We start from the raw sequence: 25,597 nt of genomic DNA on the forward strand, positions 1-25,597 counted from the left end.
GTTCATTCACATTCTTCACTGAAACGCATCGTGGGTAGTGGATCGGCCACCGTGGAGTCATTTCTTGGCCACAGAGATCACCCGATCTTACTCCATTATACTATTGCTTGTGCGGTTGGCGTAACTACGAAGTCTAGGGGCGTAGAGTGGACAGAAAGGAGAAACTCGTCGCACGTATTTTGCATAGTTGTGCTGTAGTAGAAGACCGTACGAATGAGCTCAGATCAGCGACACAGCAGCTGGTTACTAGAGCTGCAAAATGCATTACAGTTGCCAGTGCACTTTTACTACAACTTTTGTGAGGAAATTTATACAATTAAACAAAACCTTATAGCACAATGTTTCATTTACTATCACCTGAATTTGTCCTGTTAGCTATTGTTTTCTTAGTTTCCTCGGAAATTTTTAAGAACAGGACATACGTTTATATGAATTTTGTTCAGAATCACTAATACTATCACCCCTCACAGCGTGAAACTTTCCTTCAGACTCACCTGCTTCTATGTGTGGAGGTTCGGAAAAGAATGAAAGTTGCCACATTACATTCGTCGTATTCGTACGGGCGCAGCACCTGGCTTGATGACATGAGGAGTCACTGGGTACACAAGAGGGTCACATCTGGCTCGCATAACTGGCAATTTATACAGCAGGTGTTAAAGTGCTCACGTTTAAAGCCTGGTTGTTGTGTTCTACCGTGGAGGTGACCGTGACGTTATCTTTCGAAGGTAATGCAAGACGACATGTTTTGCGTGCTATCCTGACCTACCTCCACAAGCTGTTGCTGTTGCTGCATATTCTTCATATCTCCGACACACTGAAAACACCTTATCGTAGGTTGTCGAGAGTTTGACGCACCACCACTCGCCAGCCAGTACGACTGATGGACTATGCGTTTAGTTTAACCAGCATGGAACATAGAACCCATATGTGTTATCCAAGCACATTTCTGTTCAGTGACTAGTAGGGTTATAGCTACTGGTGCGGCCAGAGGTGGCATGTCTGCGTACGAAATTACGTCCACTATATAGTCCAAAATAATATCCAATGTAATCATGTATTGTATTTGTTATAGTGTACACCCACAATGCGAGCGGCGTAAATAAGTAGTGTAACACTTTTCTTTTTAAGCAGGTTGGTTTTATTCAGGATTCCAATACACCAAATTATTCCCCTCTTCTTTGGATGAAAATTCCTATTTTGCAACATAATCTCTGTTCACTGCGACGACCTTACCATATCTCACTGAAAGGGTCTTGGTCCCCAGGTGCTACCATTCTACTGTCGACATCTGAGCGCCGGCCGCTGTGGACGAGCGGTTCTAGGCGCTTCAGTCTGGAATCGCGCGACCGCTACGCAGGTTCGAATCCTGCCTCGGGCATGGATGTGCGTGATGTCCTTAGGTTAGTTAGGTTTAAGTAATTCTAAGTTCTAAGTGACTGATGACCTCATATGTTAAGTCCCGTAGTGCTCAGAGCCATTTGGATCATTTTTGGACATCGGAGCCAACATGTTGCTGATTAAATAAGTTCCCTGTCATCCACGTGTTGCTTCCCCCTGAATGTATCCTTCGTTTGTCAAAACAGACGGAAGTCAGTAGGTGCGAGATCCAGACTGCAGGACGGTTGAGGAAGACGCGTCCGATGAAATTTTGTGAGAGGATGCACAGACTTGGGCGGGGCCAAGCGTTGTCATGGACAAAGAGAAGCTCGTTTGCATTTTTGTGGCAACGAATACGATGAAGTCGTCCGCCTGCTTAGCTGGGTGATAACATGCTCGTCTCCCATGCAAGCGGGCCCGGGTTCGATTCCCGGCCGAGTTGGAGATTTTCTCCACTCGGGAACTGAGTGTTCTGTTGTCCTCCTCATCATTTCATCCTCATCTCTGGCGTCGACTGAAATAAGACTTGCACTTGGCGGCCGAACTTCCCCGGATGGGGACTCCCCTCCAACGATGCCATACGCTCATTTCATTTCACGCTGAAGTCATTTCTTCAGTTTCCTGAAGGAAGCACAATACACTTCTGAGGTAAACGTCGCACTGTGAAGTGGGACATCAAACAAACTGTCACCATGACTTTACTGGCTGATGGTGCGGCTTTCTTCAGTTCAATTCACGTATGGAATGTGGGAAGAAGAAGGGCTTAAACGCCTCCACATGCGATGTAATTACTCTTATCTTGTCCTCTTGAGGGAAAGCGCGATACGTAAGAGCTTGTAGTATACTCCTAGATTCATTAATTACACTTGGTTTTTAAAATTTAGCAAATAGTCTTTCACGAGATATTTATATTTCTTGACAAATCACAGTCTGAAATTTTGAAGTTTTTGCCTGAAATTCAACTTAAGTGTAATAGGTATAGATGTACTGTGTAAAGTGATACACGAAAATTTGTGCCGGACTGGGACTCGAACCCAGATTCCCCGCTTATCGCGACCGGTCGCCTTACTATTTAGCTTATCCGAGCACGTTCACCAAACTGACACAAACTTCCATAAGTTGCACACTCATATATTTATTCTCCTAGATTATTAATTCATGGACGAGAGTGCGTAAATTAATTAACAATCTATGAGAAGGAATAAGTATGTGTGTGACATGTGGAAGTTTTTGTCGGTTTGGGGAAAATGCTCAGATAGCCTAAGTGGTGAGCCGACTAGTTGCGATGAACGAGAAATCCGGTTCTAATCCCAGTACAGCAAAACTTTTCACGTGTAGCTTTAGGTAGGACACGTATACCTGCTACAGTTAAGCTGAGTTTCAGGAATAAAATTGACGATATATTTTGTGTCGATCTTTGAGCGGCGGGCAGTTCAAGTCTATCAGCCTCTTCACAACTCATTGCCGTGAGTCAAGCAAACCTGTGTCTTTTCGTGCTGGCCTACTTCGTATGCGTTCAGCACCTCCTGTTAGTCCTATATAGTATGGGTTCCACACATTTGAACAGTGTTCTAGGATGGGTCACGAAAGTGATTTGTAAGCAATCTCTTTTGTTGATTGCATTTCCGTAGTACTCTACCAATAAACGGAAATCTCCCAGGTGCTTTAACTATGTGATCGTTTCAACTCAACAGCAACAGCAACTTCAATAAAATGCACACACATACTGATGTTTGCCATCTTATGCGAGTTAAAAACTTGGAGAGACGCTCCCTCCACACGTCTCTGGTTTTACAGCCCTCCTGTTCCGTGCCCTCTTGTGATGTGATTACAGAGGAGTGCGACATTGACATGTGTGTGAATAAAATGGAAAAGGTTCTTCTAAGACAGTGCAGTTTATTAACACACTTCGTGTCGCCTGTACACTTTTATTGACCATTTTAAAAATGTACTTGTACAGAGACAACCTGTGACATATTCCTAGGCGTCTGGAGGCAGGCAACCCTTTCGGCACCTCTCTGATTCTGCATACCTGCCAGCAGGTGATAATGCAGCAGCGTAGAGTCACTGACTTGAAAGGTGTGAACCTGCCGGAGGTTCGAATCCTGCCTCGGGCATGGGTGTGTGTGTTGTTCTTAGCATAGGTTAGTTTACGTTAGTTTAAGTAGTGTGTAAGTCTAGGGACCTATGACCTTTGCAGTTTGATCCCTTAGGAACTCACACACATTTGAACATTTTTTTGTTCGCTGCCTGCAGGCACCTGGGAATTGATCAAGTGTTGTCTCTGTATAGGAACAGCTTTGATGTGCTTAGCAAAGATGAGCAGATTAGAGCTGGGAGGATCTCTGACGGACCCTTTGTCGGATTATTAATGCATATGTCAATGTCGCAGTTCTCTGTGATCACGACACACGAGGGCATGAAACTGGAGGTCTCAAAAAGCATAAAAACTCTTTGCTATTCCAGTTCCCGTTCAGATTTCGTCCAATGGTTTTGAAAGGTCCCTAGTGGTTCATAGCTGTAAAACAGAGCAAAGGTTGTGATAGTGCTACACTCCAAAGAGTTGTAATCGCATACAAAGGGACTACAGAGCCACGGTGTCCTTAGAGAAGCCTTGAATCGTCCATTGGGTTTCGCAGTGTCAAAGGTCGTCAAAAATGTCATCCTGTTGTTCATTATACTGCGCACTGAGTGGGAATCAACGCCCCAAAGGAAAGGGTCTTATTGGCGCCCTTTATGCCACGCCTCTGCGGTCTTTTCTTATCGATTCTGAGCGGCGGCCTGTCTGAAATAATTTCCTCTGTTACTCGTAAGAAAAAAGCGTGATCTCAATGCTGGGTATTACGGTTCTGACCTTTGTGATGGAAGCGGAAAAGAAGGGGCGAAATGTGAGTAAGTGGGGAAGTGGGGGGGGGGGGGGAGGGGGGGAAGAGAGGTGTAACGGCTTTCCCATCCAATGTGATATCATTAATCCATCTTACACCTCACGTGGAACTTATAGGCTCTGGCCTTTTTTCTCATGAGTTGACATATTGCTATTTGAAGAGTTGCCGAGCCTGAGGATGGCATATCAGCGCGCCACGTTTTTGCGCCATTACAGGGAAATGTTCCAGGCACCTTGGAGCCAAATTTCAAACTTCTCCGCCGCAATGGAAGACAATTACGGAGTTGCGAAAAAGTGACCCATTAACTGTGTTGCACACTGTAGGGAAGTGCATCATTTACGAAAAGTCTTAGTTGATTCTTAACATTGTCTGCCAGGTCACTCATATTCAACATGGATAGTTGGGGTCCTAATACATTTCCGTGGAACCCACCCAAAGTTACTTCTACATCTGTCGATGATTTCCCACCCAATATACGAGGGTTATATGGAAAGTAAGGTCAGATAGATTGCGAAACGGAAAAGAAAGTGAAAATCCGACGAAGCTTTGTACAAATGTGTTGGGAAGTGTCTCTAGTATAGCTGTCGATCGCCTTACGCCGCTCTTTTCAGTTCTGAGCACACAGTGAGCACGTAAAGATGCCTAGAACAATAGTCTCTCGCCAAGTATGGGCACCCACTGTAACGTTTCGCCTGATTTCAAGCAACCCTACATAACGTACCTGTCAAGCATTTCCTTCTTCATGAGAATTCTCTGCCACACAACCGCAGAGACAATGAGAACGCCCCTATAGCGTTTTAGATGGGAACTATTTCATTACCCACCATACAACTCGGATTTGGCTCCCTCTCATGTCCATCCCTGCTCACTTGAACCGCTGGATATGAAGACGCCACTTTCTGACAGACAACGAACTGCAGATCAGCGTAGAGAAGTGGTGGAAAACACAGGCGGATGCTTTCTATGAGAGAGCATTGAAAAGTTGGTACAACGCTAAATGTGTTGCATCACCGTGGTTCTAGGAGCTCCTGACCTTTTACGAGGGTCGGAACTTAAATAATGGCTACTATTTATTCACAACCCATACAAAAGAGTTACACGTTTGCACCTGTTACTGTTCTTCAGAGTAGTCACCAGCGTTGTGTAGAACTCGTCGCCAGCGATGTGGAAGGCATAGTATACCGTTAGCAGAGCCAGTTATGTTGATGGTGCGAATGTAGGTGTCTATTGCCTGTCGAATCTCTGGAACAGTTTTGAAGCGAATGCCACGAAGTGGTTCCTTCATCTTCGGAATCAAATCAAACTATGGTGGATGGTATGCTACTTCCAGTTCTATCGACTGAACAGAGCAGCCACAGCTTGCGCTGTATGCGCCCGCGCATTGTCGTGCAAAATGATGGATGGGTTGCGCAGAAAGTGCCGCCGCTTCTTTCGCAAAGCTGGTCACAGTTGATGCTCCAAAAACAAACAGTAATACTGTGCATTGACGGCCTGCCGTGGAGGAACGTAATGCGTTAGGATAACACCATCACAGTCGTATACGAGAATCACCATAACTTTAGACCGCGCCATTCGCACCCTCAACAGAACAAACTCTGCTAACGGTGTACTACGCCTTCCACACTGCTGGCAACAGGTTCTACACAACGCTGGTGACTACTTTAAGAACAGTAACAGGTGCAAACATGTGACTCTCTTGTATCGGTTGTGAATAAATAGTTACCACTATTTAAGTTCCAACCCTCGTACCAAAAAGTGAAATAGAGATATATAAAAACATTTAAGCTCTTCTTATTGCTCTTGAAAACAAAAAATCGCATGTTGTACAATAATAATCTAGATTACCTGAATTTGTGTTCCAAATGGTTGAAATGGCTCTGAGAACTATGGGACTTAACATCTGAGGTCATAAGTCCCTTAGAACTTAGAACTACTTAAACCTAACTAACCTAAGGACATCACACACATCCATGCCCGAGGCAGGATTCGAACCTGCGACCGTAGCGGTCGCCCGGTTCCAGACTGTAGCGCCTAGAACCGCTCGGCCACAACGGCCGGCCAATTTGTGTTCTAGATTGCAGCTTACACCAATATCTCTAATACCTAGCAACACCTCCTCTTTCACTGATGCGTCCCTGTATTCGTCGTGGCATACTGTCCACTACATCATCAAGGCACTGTTGGTCCAGATTGCCTCACTCCTAAACGGCGACTTGGAGTAGATCTCTGATTGGTTGGTGGGTCATCTCGTTCATAAACAGCCCTTTTCAGTGTATCCCAGGCATGTTCGATTGGGTTCATGTGTGGAGACGTGCTGGTTATTCTAACCATGCGATTTTGTTTTCATGGAGGAACCCATTCACAAGCTGTGCACCATGAGTGCTAGAATTATCGGTCATTAAGACGAATCCCTCTCTGAAATGCTGCCGATATGCTTGCTTGCACTATATGCGGGAGCATGCCATCCCTGTATTGTATAGCTGTTTGATTGACTTCAATGACCGCCAGTGCCGTACGTTAGCCCCAAATAATACCACCCCAAAACCTGAGGGAACTACCACCACGCTGCACTCGCTAGACAGTGTGCTTAAGAGGTTCTGCGTGACCAGACTGCCTCCAAAAACGTCTCTGTCTATTGTTTGGTTGAAGGAATATGCGAGTCTAATCTGGGAACAGAACTTGATGCCAGTTCTGACGGCCGGCCGGGGTGGCCGAGCGGTTCTAGACGCTACAGTCTTGAACCGCGCGACGGCTACGGTCGCAAGTTCTAATCCTGCCTCGGGCATGGATGTGTGTGATGTCTTTAAGTTAGTTAGGTCCAAGTAGTGCTACGTTCTAGGGGACTGATGATCTCAGAAGTTAAGTCCCATAGTGCTCAGAGCCATTTTGAACCAGTTCTGACGAGTACATTCAGCATGTTGTTGGGTCCATCTGTGCCGCGCTGCATGATGTCTAGGTGTCAAAGATGGACCTCGGCATGGACGTCGGGAGTGAAGTTGCACATCACGCAGCCAATTTCGTACAGTTTGCGCCGAAATCATTGTTCAGCATGGTGGCACTCCTCTCAGGGTTCCTCCGAGCTGAAATCCGTAAGTAGCGGTTATCATCTGCAGTAGTAGACCTTTGGACGGCCTGATGGAGGCAATTCATCGAGAGCTCTTTTATCTCTGCACCTCCTCCATATACGATCGACATTGCGTCGGATCACTTTGAGACGTCTGGACACTTCCCATGATGATAACCGTTCCGGACACAACGTAACAACGCGTGTACGATCAGACTTTGGAAATGAACTTCTAAGCATGGCGGAACTACAGACATCACGAGTGTTATGACTGGGACCGATTCGCTGCCTTACCCACTTCGTGGGAAAGGCAATGCGCATCCATGGTTGTTTACATCTTTGTGCGGGTTGACAGACATATGTGAACCATCTAAGAGACTGTGTTACCGATGTAATATACACATTGAACTCTCTTTCAGATTCTAAAAGTGGTAGGGTAAAACACAGGGAGCGAAAGGCTATTTACAATTTGTACAGAAACCAGAGGAAAGTTATAAGAGTCGAGGTGCATGAAAGGAAAGCAGTGGTTGGGAAAGGAGTGAGACAGGGTTGTAGCCTCTCCCCGATGTTATTCAATCTGTATATTGAGCAAGCAGTAAAGGAAACAAAAGAAAAAGTCGGAGTAGGTATTAAAATCCATGGAGAAGAAATAAAAACTTTGAGGTTCGCCGATGACATTGTAATTCTGTCAGAGACAGCAAAGGACTAGGAAGAGCAGTTGAACGGAATGGACAGTGTCATGAAAGGAGGGTATAAGATGAACATCAGCAAAAGCAAAACGAGGATAATGGAATGTAGTCGAATTAAGTCGGGTGATGCTGAGGGAATTAGATTAGGAAATGAGGCACTTAAAGTAGTAAAGGAGTTTTGCTATTTGGGGAGCAAAATAACTGATGACGGTCGAAGCAGAGAAGATATAAAATGTAGACTGACGATGGCAAGGAAAGCGTTTCTGAGGAAGAGAAATTTGTTAACATCGAGTATAGATTTAAGTGTCACGAAGTCGTTTCTGAAAGTATTTGCATGGAGTGTGGCCGTGTATGGAAGTGGAATGTGGACGATAAATAGTTGGACAAGAAGAGAATAGAAGCTTTCGAAATGTGGTGCTACAGAAAAATGCAGAAGATTAGATGGGTAGATCACATAACTAATCAGGAGGTATTAAATAGAATTGGGTAGAAGAGGAGTTTGTGGCACAGCTTGACTAAAAGAAGGGACTGGTTGGTAGGACATGTTCTGAGGCATCAAGGGATCACAAATTTAGCATTGGAGGGCAGCGTGGAGGGTAAAAATCGTAGAGGGACACCAAGAGATGAATACACTAAGCAGATTCAGAAGGATGTAGGCTGCAGTAAGTACTGGGAGATGAAGAAGCTTGCACAGGATAGAGTAGCATGGAGAGCTGCATCAAACCAGTCTCAGGACTGAAGACCATAACAACAACAACAACATACACAATCAAAGTCAATGATCGGGAGTGCTTGGAACCGTGGCGATGCAACACTTTTTTTGTTGTGTGTAAGTAGCCGGAAGATGTAACGAACTACTGTAGATAGAACATTTTGATTTTCACTGTGGTTTCCGTTTCGTGACCTATCGGGCCTCATTGTCCGTATAGCCCTCGCAGCATTCTGTGTCCTACCTACCGAGGGATCCTCAAGCAAGTCACGTGGTGAGGGAGTCCCTCCACGGAGTGGCATTGAGAGTGCATCCTCTGGACGGGGACGCCCGCCGGCGTGCGCGGCGCGGTGCGCAGGCGCCGCCTAGACCGGCGGAGTGTCGGCCCGAGCTGGCGCGGCCCGCCGCCGGAGTGGGCTCAGTCGCGATGCGGCAGCCACGCGCTTCGCACGCCACCGGCGCGGTCCGGCCGCTGCCGCTGCTGCTGCTCTTCCTGGCGGCGCTACTGGCCGCTGTCGGCGCCACGGCGCACGCGCTCCAGGACCCCGCCGGTGAGTCCCACTACCACTCTCACCTCTGCCGCGCGGCGCCTTATGATTCCAGCTCACCTGTTCACTCCTTAAATGCGGGACCCTCTGCAGTCCCACCTGTGCCTTCAGATATTATAGCAAAACTGTCATAAACAAGGCACCAACGTCATCTGTCGCCAAGCCATAGTACAGGTGATACACGAAAAACCGGGCCCGAGTACAGACCGCTCTCCAATTACGCACGAGCTGATACAACAACAAATAGATAAACACGTGATAATTAGGTAGTAAAGAAATAACAGATGAGCTAATGCAAGCAACAAATGACAATTGACTGGCAACAATAAGCAGTCTAGTAGTCGGGGCTGGTTTTCCTTGCGCCACCTTGGATGGAAATTGGTATAAAGGCACTCAGTGCCCTGTTGTATTACTGTTCTGCTAGTACTTTGTCCAACCTCTGTCATACCTAATTATCTCACAATTAATTAGCTCACAATTGGTTCACCTCTTACTTTAGCAACAGGCAGCAAAAGGTCATTATTCACAATGTTGATAACGGCTGTGATGTGGGATCTGAGTGGGGTCCTGTCAAGTAGGGGGTGCCCCAGGGATCAGTGTTGGGGCCACTCCCGTTCCTTATTTATATAAATGATATGCCCTTCAGTGATGCGGGTAACTCTAAAATATTTCTGTTTGCTGATGACACTAGCTTGATAGTAAAGGATGTTGTGTGCAACATTGGCTCGGTTTCAAATAGTGCAATACATGACATAAGTTCATGGATTGTAGAAAATAAACTAACGTTGAATCACAGTAAGACTGAGTTTTTACAGTTTCTAACGCACAACTGACCAAAACCTGACGTTTTAATTTCACAGAACAGGCATATGATTAGTGAAACTGAACAGTTCAAACTTCTAGGTGTTCAGATAGATAGTAAGCTGTAGCGGAAAGCCCACGTTCAGGATCTTCTTTAAATACTTAATACTGCCATTTTTACTATTCGAACGGTATCAGAAGTGGGTGATACTTGGTCTACTTTGCTTATTTTCATTCGCTTATGTCGTATGCTATTATATTTTGGGTAGCTCGTCCCAAACTACAAGGATATTTTTGGCTCAGAAACGGGCGGTTCGGGCAATAAGTGGCGTGAGCTCACGAACCTCTTGTCGACCTCTGTTCACGAGTCTGGGTATTTTGACATTGGCCTTTCAATATGTATATTCCTTATTGTCTTTTCTTGTTACCAATATTGGTTTATTTCCAAGAATAAGCAGCTTTCATTCGGTTAATTCTCGGCAGAAATCAAACCTGCATTTGGGTCGGACTTCCTTAACGCTAGTGCAAAAAGGTATGCAGTATACTGCTGCATCCATTTTCAATAAGCTGCCACTCGAATTCAAAAATCTTAGCAGTAATCCACGCGCTTTCAAATCGAAACTGAAGAGTTTCCCCATGGGTCACTCCTCCTATTCTGTCGAGGAGTTCCTTGAAAGTTTAACCTGATTCTTATTGTATTGCTGATAGTGTTTACTTAAACTTATGTACTGACTTTTTTCAGGTTCATGAACATTTATTTTTACCTGCTATTACTTTTGTGTTGTAATTTCATGTACTGACACGTTCCATGACCTTGAACATTTGCTCCTCAATTTGGTCCTACGGAACCTGACGTGTAAATAAAAAATAAATAAATAAAAAATCTCAAAAATTCTCTTAGGCATTGATTTTGTTGAGGCTTTTATTTCTTGCAGTAAATTTGTCGCCGACCCGTCTCACATCGCTCTTTTCAGCCCACATACGACCTCAAATTGCCTTTCATTGCGATGCTCACGCCTTGCAAGTATTCCCCTAAAGGTTTTCCGTGGGGTTCAAATCCAGGCTACGTGCCGTCCAGGGCGAGACATCGATATCTTTACCTTCAAACCACTTTTTGGTCGTACCAGAAAAATGAACAGATGCATCATCTTGTTGAAACATTACACTTTAGTCCCCTAGACAGTCATACGTTCTGATCAGTTCTGTCGCTAGCATTCTAGTTCAGCCAAGAAATGTGTGATATACCTTCAGTGCAGGAGGCTGCCCAAATGGTAACACTTCCACCACCAAAATTTCTGCCCATTCTTGCCTGCTACTCAGACCATGCCAGTAATACTGAAACGCATCCGGTGCATCTAAATTAAACTTATTCTCATGACTGAAGATCACTTTATCCCATTCTGAACTCAATGACATGTATTTTTCAGCATACTCAGCCCTAGCCTGTTATGTTCGGGTGCTAGAGCACTTTCCTGCAGTCGTTACTTGAGTGCAAGATGTTTGTCATTTGACAAAATTTGTTGTACACATCTGGCAGTAAATCAACAACAAGTTGAGAAGAACAACGGTTTGTCCCTCTTGCTTTACGCAAAAGTAACCGTTTAGATGTCTCATATAATTTTCTACTTTGCCCGTATTTTCCGTTCTGTCCATATCGTCCTCCCAATCTAACGAAACTATCGATCACTGTACTGGAACGGTTCAACTTCTTGGCAATTTCATGATCAGTGTGTCCCATTGCCTTGTACGAGCCGATTTTTGCTTTTTCATCACATGATAACTGTTTCCCGCGTGGTGTTGTCACAATAGTGGCATATGTATACAACACGAACTGTCATTAATAGTGTCTGTTTCCTACCCTTCATTAAACGCGCCCTAATCATACACTAACATTACACAGAGCCGTCTGTCTTTATGCCAAGTTCCACCCTCTACCATCTGAATCCGTGATGTTTTGTTATATGGTGTACCACTGACATCAAATGCGATACTGTTTGACTGTATTTGTCGGTATCTCATACAATTCCATATAAACTGTGCACAACTATTCCAACCGAAAATGTTAATTTTTCTGCAAATATCAATGCCTTTATAATGATGTCACTACATCAGTTCGGAGATTACGATGCACCAGTTGTCCAAATGTTTTACTTAATTTAAAAACACAAGATGTTCTGGAAAACGTGATGCTATTATCAAGATATTAAAACTTTCATGCCACTAGGCACAGTCAACAATAACCAAGCATAACAAGATACTATAATTTTTGGTAGGTAAATGGTAGGTCACTTCCTTAGTTATCAGAGCTCTGTGAGAGTTTTAATGCTAAGAGTAATTACGAACGATATACTATGATACGTAAATGGGGAATCTAATACAGGGTGTGCGGAATTTCCCATTACAAACTTCTAGGACTTATAGAGGGCAGTGGGTAAATAATACTTTCAACAGGAACTCATGTCCTGAAGCGTACCGCGTCCGTTCTACGGCAGTTTCAATTTAGATATTTAACTCATCCAATTCTGCTTAAAAAATTGTGTTAGAAGAGAGGTAGTACAATTATTAAATAACTGTTCAAAATGAAACAAAACGAAACGTTCTCTTATCACTTGAGCACACTTGTTTGTATAAACACTTAAGCGTTACGTTCTGTATGTACACTACGCTGGGTTGTTTTTTTTATTAATGTGAACACGTAACGTTTAAGCGTTAATATAAACGGATGTTCTTAAGTGATAAGTGGTCGTTTCGCTATGTTTCCTTTCGAATTATTACCCAATAACTGGACTGCGTCACGCCTAATTCAATTCCTCGAGCAGAAGTGAATAAGTTAAACATCTCAATTGAAACTGTACTAGAAAGGAAACGGTACGTTTTCGGAAATGTGTTCCTACCCAAAATATTATGCACTCACTCCCCTCTATAAATTCTAGAAGTTTGTAATAGGAATTTCGGAACACCGTGTATATTTGATAATGCATGTATACTGTGCATAATGGCAGAATAATCATGTCTTCCCGAAAAATGTTGCATTTTTAAATTAAATAAACCACACATTTGGACAACTGGTCCACCACATTCTCCTAACTGACAAGACACCTGTGTGTGACAAGGATTTTTCCATAGGGTGTTATGTCGAAAATCTTGATTGATACCTGACTGACAGGTTGTATTTATCATGCAGACAAGAATTTATTTTTAGCAGATGGAAGTGTAATGTAAAAAGAGTAGTGGTAAATTTCATGTCGCCACGCTAGACGTGCGCGTACTTCCCGTATCTTTAGAAAAAGTAAATAAAAGTCGGCTGATGATGACACGACTGTAATGAAACATCTTTGTGGTAGAACAAGCAAACAGTCTCTCCTTTTATGAATACAGATACTTTGTACTCGATGGATATTAGAAAGATAACGTCCAGCTTTATGAAACTGCAAATATTTGTCTCATTGTCAACATTTGCAGCAGTCCTTCCTCAGTTCTTCTTCAATTACGTTCAACGTGTAAATAAGAACAAATATCATCCATCGTTTGCAACTGAATGTTTATTTGGGTTTCTACATGCTAGACCAGCAGGGAAGACTATGTCCAATTAGATGCCTAATTGTGACATCCGACCAATCGGAAACTTATATCATGTTCACTGATAGTCTACTAAACAACGCCTTCCGTTACTGATATTTCCTTTTCTATACCCTGTGAGCACATCTACAGATGTATCTAGAGAGATACTTCAGTTTTCTTGCTCTGGAGCTATATGATGCTTCAGAGTAGTGCGCTCCAAATAATATTAATAGAACAATCGTAGGTATTATGTTTTTATGTAACACCGATAATTGTGTTACACACATCAGTTCGCTCCAGTCGCAAATGTTTGTTTATAGATAACATCCAGGAATACACTACTCAACTTAGAAATAACGCACTATTCTGAAGCAGCATCTCCCTCAAGAAGAGCAAAACAAGCGTAGCTATCTAGACACACCTGAAAATAAGCCCACAGGGCTTGAAATGCTAAGAGTAGGGTAAAAAAACAAAAATATTAGTGATTGAAGGCGGTATTTAATAGTTTATTCAGTACAATCACGTCCGCAGCCGCTAAACATGCCAATGGTCACGCGAAGATGGTGATGATGTTTGGTTTGGGGGGCGCTCAACTGCGCGGTTATCAGCGCCCGTACAAATTCCCAACCTTTTCTCACTCCAATCTCGCCACTTTCATGAATGTTGATGATATTATGAGAACAACGCAAACACCCAGTCGTCTCGAGGCAGGTGAAAATCCCTGACCCCGCCGGGAATCGGACCCAGGACCCCGTGCTCGGGAAGCGAGAATGCGACCGCGAGACCACGAGCTGCGAACGGCACACGAAGAAAATAGGAAAAATAAAAGTATGGGGTTATCGAAATTCAGGTGTACCCTTTATACAAACAACCATTCTTCTTAATGCCCATACATGTTTCAGCTCCTTTGCGCTATGATCATCGGGTACTTTTATTTATATCTGTAAAATGCAAACGTATTTCAAGTAATAATTATTTTGAAAAAATTTGGTCAAAATAAATTTTATGTTTTGTGATCATTATCATGTTTTCCACAATGTTGGGTTCTGCAGGAATTTCTTTACGGTATTATGTAGCTTGCCATCTACAACGAAATGATGGTAGTGCAGGTTTGATTGACAAGTTAACACGTCGCTTTATGTGTCGCACATGTATATTTCCACAACATGTAAACATAGAGACGAGAGCAGATATTACAGAAAGAATTCACAAAATATAGCCGCAAAATATTTTCGTGCAAAAAAATTAAGTTTATGAATAAAGTGATTTTTTAACCCACTAACCAAACATTTTAGAGAACTTAATGATGATGTCATGAGGAGCTGAAATATTTTTGGCCATTAAGAACAGTTGTTTGTATAACAGGCATTGTGAATATCCACAACACTTACTTTTGTGTGTCCCATTATTTTGGTGTACCCTGGCCATTGGTATTACGTAGGCACTCGCTGAACACGATGAATGTTTCCAGTTAACTGTGAGTCATAATCAGGCATTTCACTACACATGATCTCGCTTGCTATACTAATACAAACAACTGAAACATGTCTGGTTGAAAATAAAATATCCATTTAGTTGCTAACGACGAATAATATTTATTCAAAAAACTCGATAAATTGACTTAAGCAGCAAATCAGGAAGAGTCTTTGCAAACATTATCAATATGACTGACAAATATTTGTAATTTCATAAAGCTTTTACGTGATGTCTGTACAGAAGAGGAAGCAAATATTTTGGAGTTATTTTTGTAATATTGCTGAATACAGAACGACTGGCTTCGCTTAAGGACAGATTGTTCGCTTATTCTAGCATCAACATATATCACTGTCGTAGTGGCATCATCAGTTGATGCTACTCTGTTTCTCCTGAGCACACGGGGAGTATGTGAAAGTGTGACCTTTTGGCAAGAAAATTACTATTACTTTCCACATTACACGTACGTCAGTAAAATATCACCTTACTTTACATGTTGTATAAACAGGGACTGTCTAGTTTTGTCAATTTCAGGGCAGTTATACACGGAGCATGCCATCCACAAAGGTAATAACATTGGGTTTAAAACTTGTTTCGGCGACCGTTTCCTATCTTCACATACATCCATAGGCAGTAGCGTATTCTGGGTGCAGCACTGGATACAGTTTTCAACCACGAAAGGCTCGACTGCAAAATGAGCTATTTACTGGGAACATCACTTGAAAAATTAGGTTCGTAACTGATACCTGAGATACCAAATATTTTTCGAAACCAGCTGCAATCCAAGTTCCAATAGTGATTTCGACTGATTCATAATAGCATTTGTTTGCAATATCATCGGTCGGATTGAGTTTATGCTCCGTATTTCAAAAACTGAAACTAGAAACTGCTGAGTGTCATGCTTCGCTAAATACACTGTGGCACTAGCGGAGAAAAGAGTTATTCACAGATGCAATGCTGAACACAGTTGACAGTACTGAAATATAGACAAATATAGCAGTTTGGTTCAAATGGCTCTGAGCACTATGGGACTTAACTTCTGAGGTCATCAGTCCCCTAGAACTGAGAACTACTTAAACCTAACTAACCTAAGGACATCACACACATCCATGCCCGAGGCAGGATTCGAACCTGCGACCGTAGCGGTCGCGCGGTTCCAGACTGTAGCGCCTAGAACCGCTCGGCCAACCCGGCCAGCTATAGCAGTTTTCCACATATGAGTGAATAAGTTTATTGACATGATCATGCTGGAAATTTTTCTAATGACTCAATTTAAAATGCCCATTTACATGGCTACAATACTCGCTTTCTCTATTACGTTTAGTCTAGGGTGTGTTAAATTGCGTGCCTGTTAATAAGTAATTATACTCACATCATGTCATATTAGCTGTGACTTTAGTCAAAGATACAGAAGCGCACTTTTGTAACATTCATAAAACCTTTGAGCTCCTGAACACTCGCGTTGCAGCTACGAGCATGACTTGGTGTTCTCTGAGATTATACTCGATGTTAATGCCAATGTACTGAGGTTCCTTGCGGAACTTCCGCCACGTAGTTAATCAGCTACTTCCACGTACAGTTCTATGCTACAGATGTGCAACTGTACTGTATAGTTCCTCTTCTTGAGTTATCATAACTACGATAAGTTAATAGAATCTTTTTCCTCGTTTGACTTCATTCACTAAACAGTTTAGCTTGGCGGTGAAATAGTGAAATACTTGACGTGGAAAAAGGCTGGAGACCCGGTCTTTCTTAGCACAGTTATATCGTTCTACGAAATATCGAATATGACCTAATTGCACAGGCCATATACTTTGTTATACCCGACCACGAGGATTCTCTACCTCGATAAATAAAAGATCGAAGTATTCAGTTCATTCGTGAAATTGTTTTCAAAGCTCTGATTGATAAGCAAAAACATTTAAAGTAAAATTGACACTTGCGTGACTCGTATTTACTGTGTAACGACTTTCCAACTGTGAGATCCCTCAGCAGGTACCTCTGGGATCTTGCCAATAGTCACTTCAGCTACCAGGAAAGGAATTGATCTATGCTGTCAGTCCTTCTACGGTTAGCAACCCAGTCGGAGTATGCTCGAATACGGCAACGATTTCAAACCACCGGAATGTCTTCATAATTCTTAGGCAAAATATTAAGCAAAAAATCACGTCAGTTGCCAAATACAGCCACATGTACACCATCACACAATAATTTCACACTCTTACTAAGAATTTCGAACGCTGTACCACTTTCAAAAGACACTGAGGCATAAGGACATAATCCACATCGCTCTCGAGCTCATATTTAAGTGAATATCAGAGAAACTGGTGAGGTAGCTTTTCGTGAATGTTCATATCTACAATGTAGTACTAGAGTACAAATAAACCTGACTCACCATAGGATTAACAGATGTCACAAGCATGAATAAATGTTACAGTCACAATCGACGATGATGTACCATAGGTCCTTATGGTTCTCTGCGACTCATATTTAGTACATGGGTGCATTTTATGCATCCTCAGCAACCGTAGTTGTATATAATGAAGTAGTACCGTTCTTCAGAAGAAATTAAATTTCTTTTATGCAACTGGTTGCTTATTATTTCGTTATATACCTGGAGTGATGCAAGCAGTTGTATCCGTACGATCTTGTGCTACGCGGAAAGTCTGGTGAATTACAGATTCTTAAAAGCAGCCAACGGCACCTCCATAGAAGTGACAACTAAGTAAGCACTTGATACGGATGTCAGAATGTATTGATCGTCTACCAGGGTCCAGTGTAGTAAAACGTGTAATGTCGGCCCAGTGGAAGCACTGACGGTAACTCAGGCAGTAAAAAGACGTCTTGGAGTCCATAACATTGGTATGTTATTATGATGCCCCTCAACCTTTGCCGGCCGCAGTGGCCGTGCGGTTCTAGGCGCTGCAGTCTGGAACCGCGAGACCGCTACGGTCGCAGGTTCGAATCCTGCCTCGGGCATGGATGTGTGTGATGTCCTTAGATTAGTTAGGTTTAACTAGTTCTAAGTTCTAGGGAACTAATGACTTTAGAAGTTGAGTCCCATAGTGCTCAGAGCCATTTGAACCATTTTGAACCTCAGCCTTCATGATATAAATTATACCGACTGTAGAGCATCCCAAACTGAATACTTTGAGCGTAGAAACTAATGACCGGACATGAATTCTTGGTATTTTTAATTTTTTTATGAACATTACCTATAGTCGCGCACAGCAACTCTGACGACCGTCATTGTCTACGTATGCATTAGAGTGGGGAGCTCGTCTACTGTCCAAGCGCTCACGAAGATTGATATCAAAAGTGGACGGTGCACTGTCGTGTTGAAACTACATCCTGTCGTGGACTGTAAACAGGTAGTTTCTGTGGTAGCAAAAAATGTTCAAATGTGTATGAAAGCTTATTGGACTTAACTGCTAAGGTCATCAGTCTCTAAGCTTACACACTTTTAACCTAAATTATCCTAAGGACAAACACACACACCCATGCCCGAGGGAGGACTCGAACCTCCGCCGGGACCAGCCGCACAGTACATGACTGCAGCGCCCTAGACCGCTCGACTAATCCCGCGAGGCTCTGTGGTAGCATCTAGAAAGAACATCCAGTTCTTTCAGACGGGGTTGCACCAGGCAATGTTCCTTTAGTTGATTTTGCTCAAATCCAGTCCACAATTTGATAGAGATCCGTCACTGGTAGTCTGAGACAAGCGTGGCGAAGACGTTTTCCTCATTTGAGTCACACTTTTGTAGCAGATGAAAAAATCACGTTTGAACATCCGCGACCAGTACAAACTGAAGGAAATTTGTCACTGTAGATCTGCAATGGGCAACTCACTGATAGGACTGAACTGTTGGCTCCAAATCGATTGGTTCCATTGCTTGCACATGTTGTTTGTGTAAGGTGTAATTGTCGCTCCACCATTACTCTCCGCCGGCCGGAGTGGGCGAGCGGTTCTAGGCGCTACAGTCTGGAGCTGCGCGACCGCTTCGGTCGCAGGTTCGAATCCTGCCTCGGGCATGGACGTGTGTGATGTCCATACGTTAGTTAGGTTTAAGTAGTTCTACGTTCTAGGGGACTGATGACCTAAGAATTTAAGTCCCATAATGATCAGAGAGCCTGAGCCAGCCATTACTCTCCACACAGCATTCTCTGATGAGTCTTCTCCTTCATGATCCAACAACGTCTCGTAAAATTGTCCTGTGCAAACAATTCTTCGTCCGGCTTTATGGGCATCACAATCAGGCTGTACCGCACAGTAGAAGCATTTCTGCAAGTTTCTGTAACAAGTACTGCAGCATATCTAACAACCAGTCATCGCAGGGTAACAACCAGTAACAATGTTTGTGTATCGTAATTTTACAACTTTACCGTATTTTCGAGACATTCCGAGCTACTGTGCTCATCTTCGCACATCAAGTCATACAAAATACTCGGCGCCTAATTACGAACCAGCACGTTTCTATGTAGACAGGCATATGAAACTTCCTGGCAAATTAAAACTATGTGCAGGACCGAGACTCGAACTCGGGCCCTTTGCCTTTCGCGGATAAGTGCTCTACCACTGAGCTACCCAAGCATGACTCACGCCCCCTACTCACAGCTCTACTTCCACCAGTACCTCGTCTCCCACTTTCCAAACTTCACAGAAGCTCTCCTGTGAATCTTGCAGAACTAGCACTCCTGGAAGAAAGGATCCTGCGGAGAGCTTCTGTAAAGTTTGGGAAGTAGGAGACGAGGTACTGGCGGAAGTAAAGTTGTGAAGAGGGGGCCTATGTCGTGCTTGGGTAGCTCAGTGGTAGAGCCCGTGCCCGCGAAAGGCAAAGGTCCTGAGTTTGAGTCTCGGTCCGGAGTACAGTTTTAATCTGCCAGGAAGTTTCATATCAGCGCACACTCCGCTGCAGAGTGAAAATCTCATTCTAGACAGGCATATGATTTTAAACTAATTTAAAACATTGCAACTAGACAACAAACTAGGCATAACCAAGTTAAGAGTTTTCGTAATAGCGTTTAAGTATTTTATGTGCCTCCGTACCTGAACATGGGCATCAGTTGTGACGAACCTATAACTCTATTCATTACTTAAATGTCGTGTACTTTGATCGTTTCGTTACGAGTGGCTGGGAATGCTTGCTAAACTGCGTGACCTTGCTACAACCTTGAGTGGCTGTCGCAGCGTCTAACTATGAACTCGCAAAAATTAATAAAATTTACACGTCGAGAACTGTTTTTACATAAACTGAACTCTGTTATTAATGTCAGCCGCGTGTAAACCTTTTGAGTATTGTTAAAATTATAATTATAGTTTTGATAATCAGATTTTCCCATTAAAACACAGTGCCAGTATTGAGAACTGAGCCTGGAACCAGTACAGTTCACCGTGAGTATTTTCCCTCTGAAAATAAATAATTCTGTCTTTAAATTCGGTCGTCAGTCAGGAGGGGACAAATTACTAAAATAATTCTTTTATTGAACTTGAAATAGTTAGTGCATTTATCTTCAAATAAATGTAGCTTTAATTCTAGTGCCAGATTTAAACTGACAATGTATTTAACGTCCGTCTTGTTACATATCAAGTTTAAGGGAACTTTTCAAACAAGGTGACGCAATTGGAATGACAACGGTTCAAATCCGTATCTATCCATCTTCGTCTGACCTTCCCTAAATCACTCAAGGTATGTCCCGGGATAGTTCCTTTAAAAAAGGGCACGGCTGATTCTCTTCCCCATCCTTTCGTAATTCGAGATTAGGTTTCACCTCCCATTACCTGCTGTGGACGGGACGTCATACTCTAATTATCCTTCCTCCCTTTCTTCCTTCTTCCCTTTCCAAATAGAATTTCGGTTATTAATATTAGACTGAATTTAGTTTTACGTGAAATGTACTGCCCTTTCTCGAGTATTGACAACCATCAGCTGTATAGCGGAATGACGACAATGAAACTCTGTGCCTGTCCGGGATTCGAACCCAGGTTGCCCGCTTATCGCAAGCGGTCGTCGTACCATTGGCTATCCGAGCACGACTCGCAGCCAGACCCAAACTTCCATATGTCGTCACCCACGTATTTCATAACGCCTACAATCTCCAAAGTACCTGTTCCTGCATACCGTACTTCCGAACAAAACAGGCACTGTAATATCGATTTACTCCTGTAAAACTAAGCAAATTAATTTAACCAAGTACTGTTACAATACGACCCATAAAATTTCCATTTCTCCACTTCCTTGTGTAAATTAATTACACAAATTTTACGTTAACTGCAGTCCCTTTTCCAGTTAACCAATAATATTTTTATACCGAATTTAAGCAAACGCTACTACAAGGCACTTGCAAAAAGACTGTGACACTTTCGACAGTAAATTATTGCTATATTGTGATTCTTCAGTTTCTCCCGGCGTATTTCTTGCTCGAACAGTCCACGGGTGTACTGCTGGTCCAATAGTGTCCAATGGGCACAATATTTCGGCGATCAGACGTGTCACCATCGTCAGGTGCACTGACGAACTGAGTTCCTGTGGAATAATGTAGATAGAGAGGTACAAATTGACACACATGCTTGGAATGACATGGGATATTATTAGAACCAAAAAAATACAAAAGTTCAATAAATGTTCAACAGATGGCGCTTCATCCGATCAGAATAGCAATAATTAGTATAACAAAGTAAGACAAAGCAAAGATGATGTTCTTTACAGGAAATGTTCAATATCTCCACCATCATTCCTCAACAATAGCTGTAGTCGAGGAATAATGTTGTGAACAACACTGTAAAGCATGTTCGGAGTTATGGTGAGGCATTGGCGTCGGATGTTGTCTTTCAGCATCCCTAGAGATGTCGGTCGATCACGATACACTCTCGACTTGAAGTCGAGAAAAGCCAATAATAGCACGGACTGAGGCCTGGGGACCTGGGAGGCCAAGCATGACGAAAGTGGCGGCTGAGCACACGATCATCACCAAATGACGCGCGCAAGAGATCTGTCTGACATTTTGTGAACTTTTGTTTTTGGTTCTAATAAAACCCCATGTCATTCCAAGCATATGCGTCAATTTTTACTTCTCTATCTACATTATTCCGTGGTTTATTAAGTTTTCCAATTTATACTGACTAATTGATTACCCGGTATTCTGCATACCAACGTCAAGTCAATGGTCCTTTCGTTATGACGTCCCACAATGATTTTAGAAATTCCGATGGAATGTTATCTATCCCTTCTGCCTTGTTTGATCTTACGGGACTGAAGCGCCTAGAACCGCTCGGCCACAACGGCCGGCACATTTCAAGCACATATGTATTTTCAACAATCATAATTTTGAGTGTCTGTTGTTTTCAAGAAACAACTTATTGTAAAGAAAATGGTGACATTCAACTATCGGACCAGGGAAGCCATTATGCCTTTTAACTGTTGCTACCCTGTCGTTTGCGTTTGTGGAACGCCTCTTCTTTGGCAGAAATGTGAAGCTAACAGTGTCGTTGTATATTTGGGCGGCGGCCTTGTCTTTTCCATTTCTCGACGGTCCTTTTCTTTGACAGAAGTGGGCGGCAGACTGACTGCAGTGGAGGGAGTACCCAGGGAGCAGTGGTTGGGTAAGGTTCACGTTACAGTGCGCTCTGCGAGATTTTACTACTTTGTGCTGATAATGGTGCAGTTCATAGAAAAAGTCGATAATCAGCATTTCTTGCAGTAAGAGGTCGTCCCATGTAAATTGCAAGTGTGGATGAAAGATATTTCAGGCATAATACGGTGCTGCAAGAATTTCACCATTAGCACATCAAGCATGGTTTCAAAACATACAGAATAAGTAGTGTTTACTAACTGAATAACATTTGCACCATGTTCTCAACTCCTCTGCATCTGAAAAAGCAAGCTACTAACCATTTATTTCGAACTTAGTATTGTCACAGCAGAGACAGACCTTTTTTGAAAGTAAGGTTGGTGCTTGTTTGTTTGGGAGCAATATAGTAATACAGTCCACGGGTGTGCTGCCGGTCCATATTGTCCAACGCGCACAATATTTCGGCGATCAGACATGTCACCATCGTCAGGTGCACTGACGAACTGAGCTCCTGGGGGGGACATAAAAAGCAGGCTAGCATTGGCAAAAAGGACATTCCTGCCCAACAGAAGTCTATTGGTATTAAATATAGGCCTTAATTTAAAGAAGAAATTTCTGAGAGAGTACGTATGGAGCACAGCATTGGATGGTAGTGAAACATGATCTGTGTTAAAACCGGAACAGGAGAGAATTGAAGCATTAGAGATGTGGTGCTACAGAAGAATGTTGAAAATTAGGTGGTCTGGTAATGCAGGGACTGAGGAGGTTCTCCGCAGATTTGGCGAAGAAAGGAATATATGGAAAACACTGACAATAAGAAGGAACAGGATGATAGGCCACTGTTGAGACATTAGGGAATAATTTCCATGATACTAAAGTGAGCTGTAGAGCGTAAAAACTGTAGACGCAGACAGAGACTGGAATACATCCAACAAATTAAGAACGCAGGTTGAAAGTGCTACTCTGAGATGAAACGGTTGGCACAGGAGAGGAATTCGTTATGGGCCTTATCAAACCAGTTAGAAGACTGATGACAAAAAACTGTCTGATGTCCGTGAAAAAGTATGTCACTATGCATGGCGTCCACAAAAATGGTTGGCTGATGGGGCGACACGGAATGTAGCGACCTCCGCACAGCGTATAACTCACAACCAGGCCATGTCCGCGACAACTGCAAATGAATCTTTTTGTTCTATATTCATGGAAATGGCGGACTGTCATTTTCGGTACCAAATGATATTTATCAAGCAGGCATTATGACTGGTTCACATCTAACTGACGAACAAGTTCCAAACTATTCCCAGTGCGTGCCTTTTTCTCTCCGTCGCCAGTTCTGACAGCTGCGCTATACTTTGTATTTCATGCAAGAGGAAAGACTGCACCATGAAAACTTGATTCGTCAGTGCTTTATATTTACACGGGAACGCCAGCACGCGCATTTAGCGAAGGCTGGATAATAATACTTTTTCTTTCGTTTACTTCGATATGTTCACCAAATCATGCGCTATTCGGGACCTGATCGATCAGTTTACATACGCTCTTCTTCGTTTTTAAAACATTTGCAATGAAAGGAGACGTTTTCTATTTCTTAATATTGATGCTAACTTCGAGCGCGATCTGTGCTGGTTAGTTTTCACGCGGCGGTACTCTGCCATCTCACAGGAAAAACGGCAGAGATGTTTGTTTACAGATGCAGCGATGGAAGAGCTAGTTGTGATGACCTCTGCTGACCAGTCAAGCTCGTTATTCGCAGAAACGTAGCGTAGATTCCTTCCTTTTCTCCACGCATTATAGTTTAGTGAGAGCAAATGAAGGATTTCAGCTTTTCCAGAAAATGAAAGGAGAGACTATGCTTCACGAACGTCGATATATTTTGTTTGTTGATGCGCTGAGAGTCCCAAGAAGTGCTTACAACACTGTATTCTACGCCTTACATGGTTTTATGCGCACTTTTAAACGTGATAGAAGCTTATCTTTAACACTTACATTTTGTTTCAGCGTCGATTTCCTTCACTTTGAAAAGAGTCCTTAGAGACGTCACTGTAGTTTGCGTCACAGTGCGTAAAAATTAGTTACTAATGCGAATTACTTGCTAATACTGTTTCCGTGTTTGTTCTTGTGGCCTCCTTCTGCCTGTCATACACACGGATGAAGCTGAATGCCGGTAAACGTAGGGCCAGCAGCGACGCATATTCCTTGAATATGACTTTCACAAAGGAGAACACGACGTATGACATCAAATAACATAGCTTCCCTAAATATCTGCCACGTACTTTCCTGTATGGCTGATAAAACAGAGTAAAAGATATAAAATTAAAACACCATCATCCACCGATATAGGAAATGATGAAATGTTTACGCGAAGAGCCGTAACGTAGAAGCTACTCTATTGGACAACTAGTATTTACTATTGTAGTGGTCGTTTACGTAGGGGGAACACTTTTTGTGAAAATGGGACAGAGGAAGCAGTTTATTTCTAACAGTCCAATAAAAGGGCTTGTATCTCTGTATGTACAGTCGTACTATTATTTTCTAGCCACCCAACCTTGCTGACGTTTCTTAGTTGTTCACGCAAATGTAACTAACGTGCGGCCACTTGTTCTATAATATTAGGTAAGTGAACTGGAAGTGTACATTTTCGTCAAATGAAATTTTGTTTTTATTCTTTGAGCTTGGTATTGGTATACACAACACGTCAACATTTCCATCATTTTTATTTACTTCCCGGTAGCGACACGAACATTAACAGAAAATTAAAAATACACACCCACGCCAGAGGCGGGGCCGAACCCATGACACTTGCTGTTGAAGGCTGTGACTCCACCTCAACGCCATGAAGAAAGGCTTCATATCGCGGAAGTCGAAATCTAAATTAGTAAACATATTCTTCTTCTTCTTCTCGTTCTTTTTCTGCGATTCTA

At 42.9% G+C, this 25,597-nt stretch overlaps 1 protein-coding gene across 1 annotated transcript in view; it reads left to right on the forward strand.

Annotated features, from left to right (window-relative positions):
• The first annotated feature begins 9,151 nt into the window (after nt 1–9,151).
• LOC126481939 (uncharacterized) overlaps nt 9,152–25,597 on the forward strand; it is a 935,620-nt gene continuing 919,174 nt past the window's right edge. The window contains exon 1 of the mRNA XM_050105898.1: nt 9,152–9,275. Within this exon, the coding sequence (XP_049961855.1) occupies nt 9,152–9,275 (124 nt within the window). The remainder of the gene's footprint in view (nt 9,276–25,597) is intronic.

This window comes from Schistocerca serialis, chromosome 5 (genome assembly GCF_023864345.2).
Source record: "Schistocerca serialis cubense isolate TAMUIC-IGC-003099 chromosome 5, iqSchSeri2.2, whole genome shotgun sequence".
Lineage (NCBI taxonomy): Eukaryota > Metazoa > Arthropoda > Insecta > Orthoptera > Acrididae > Schistocerca > Schistocerca serialis.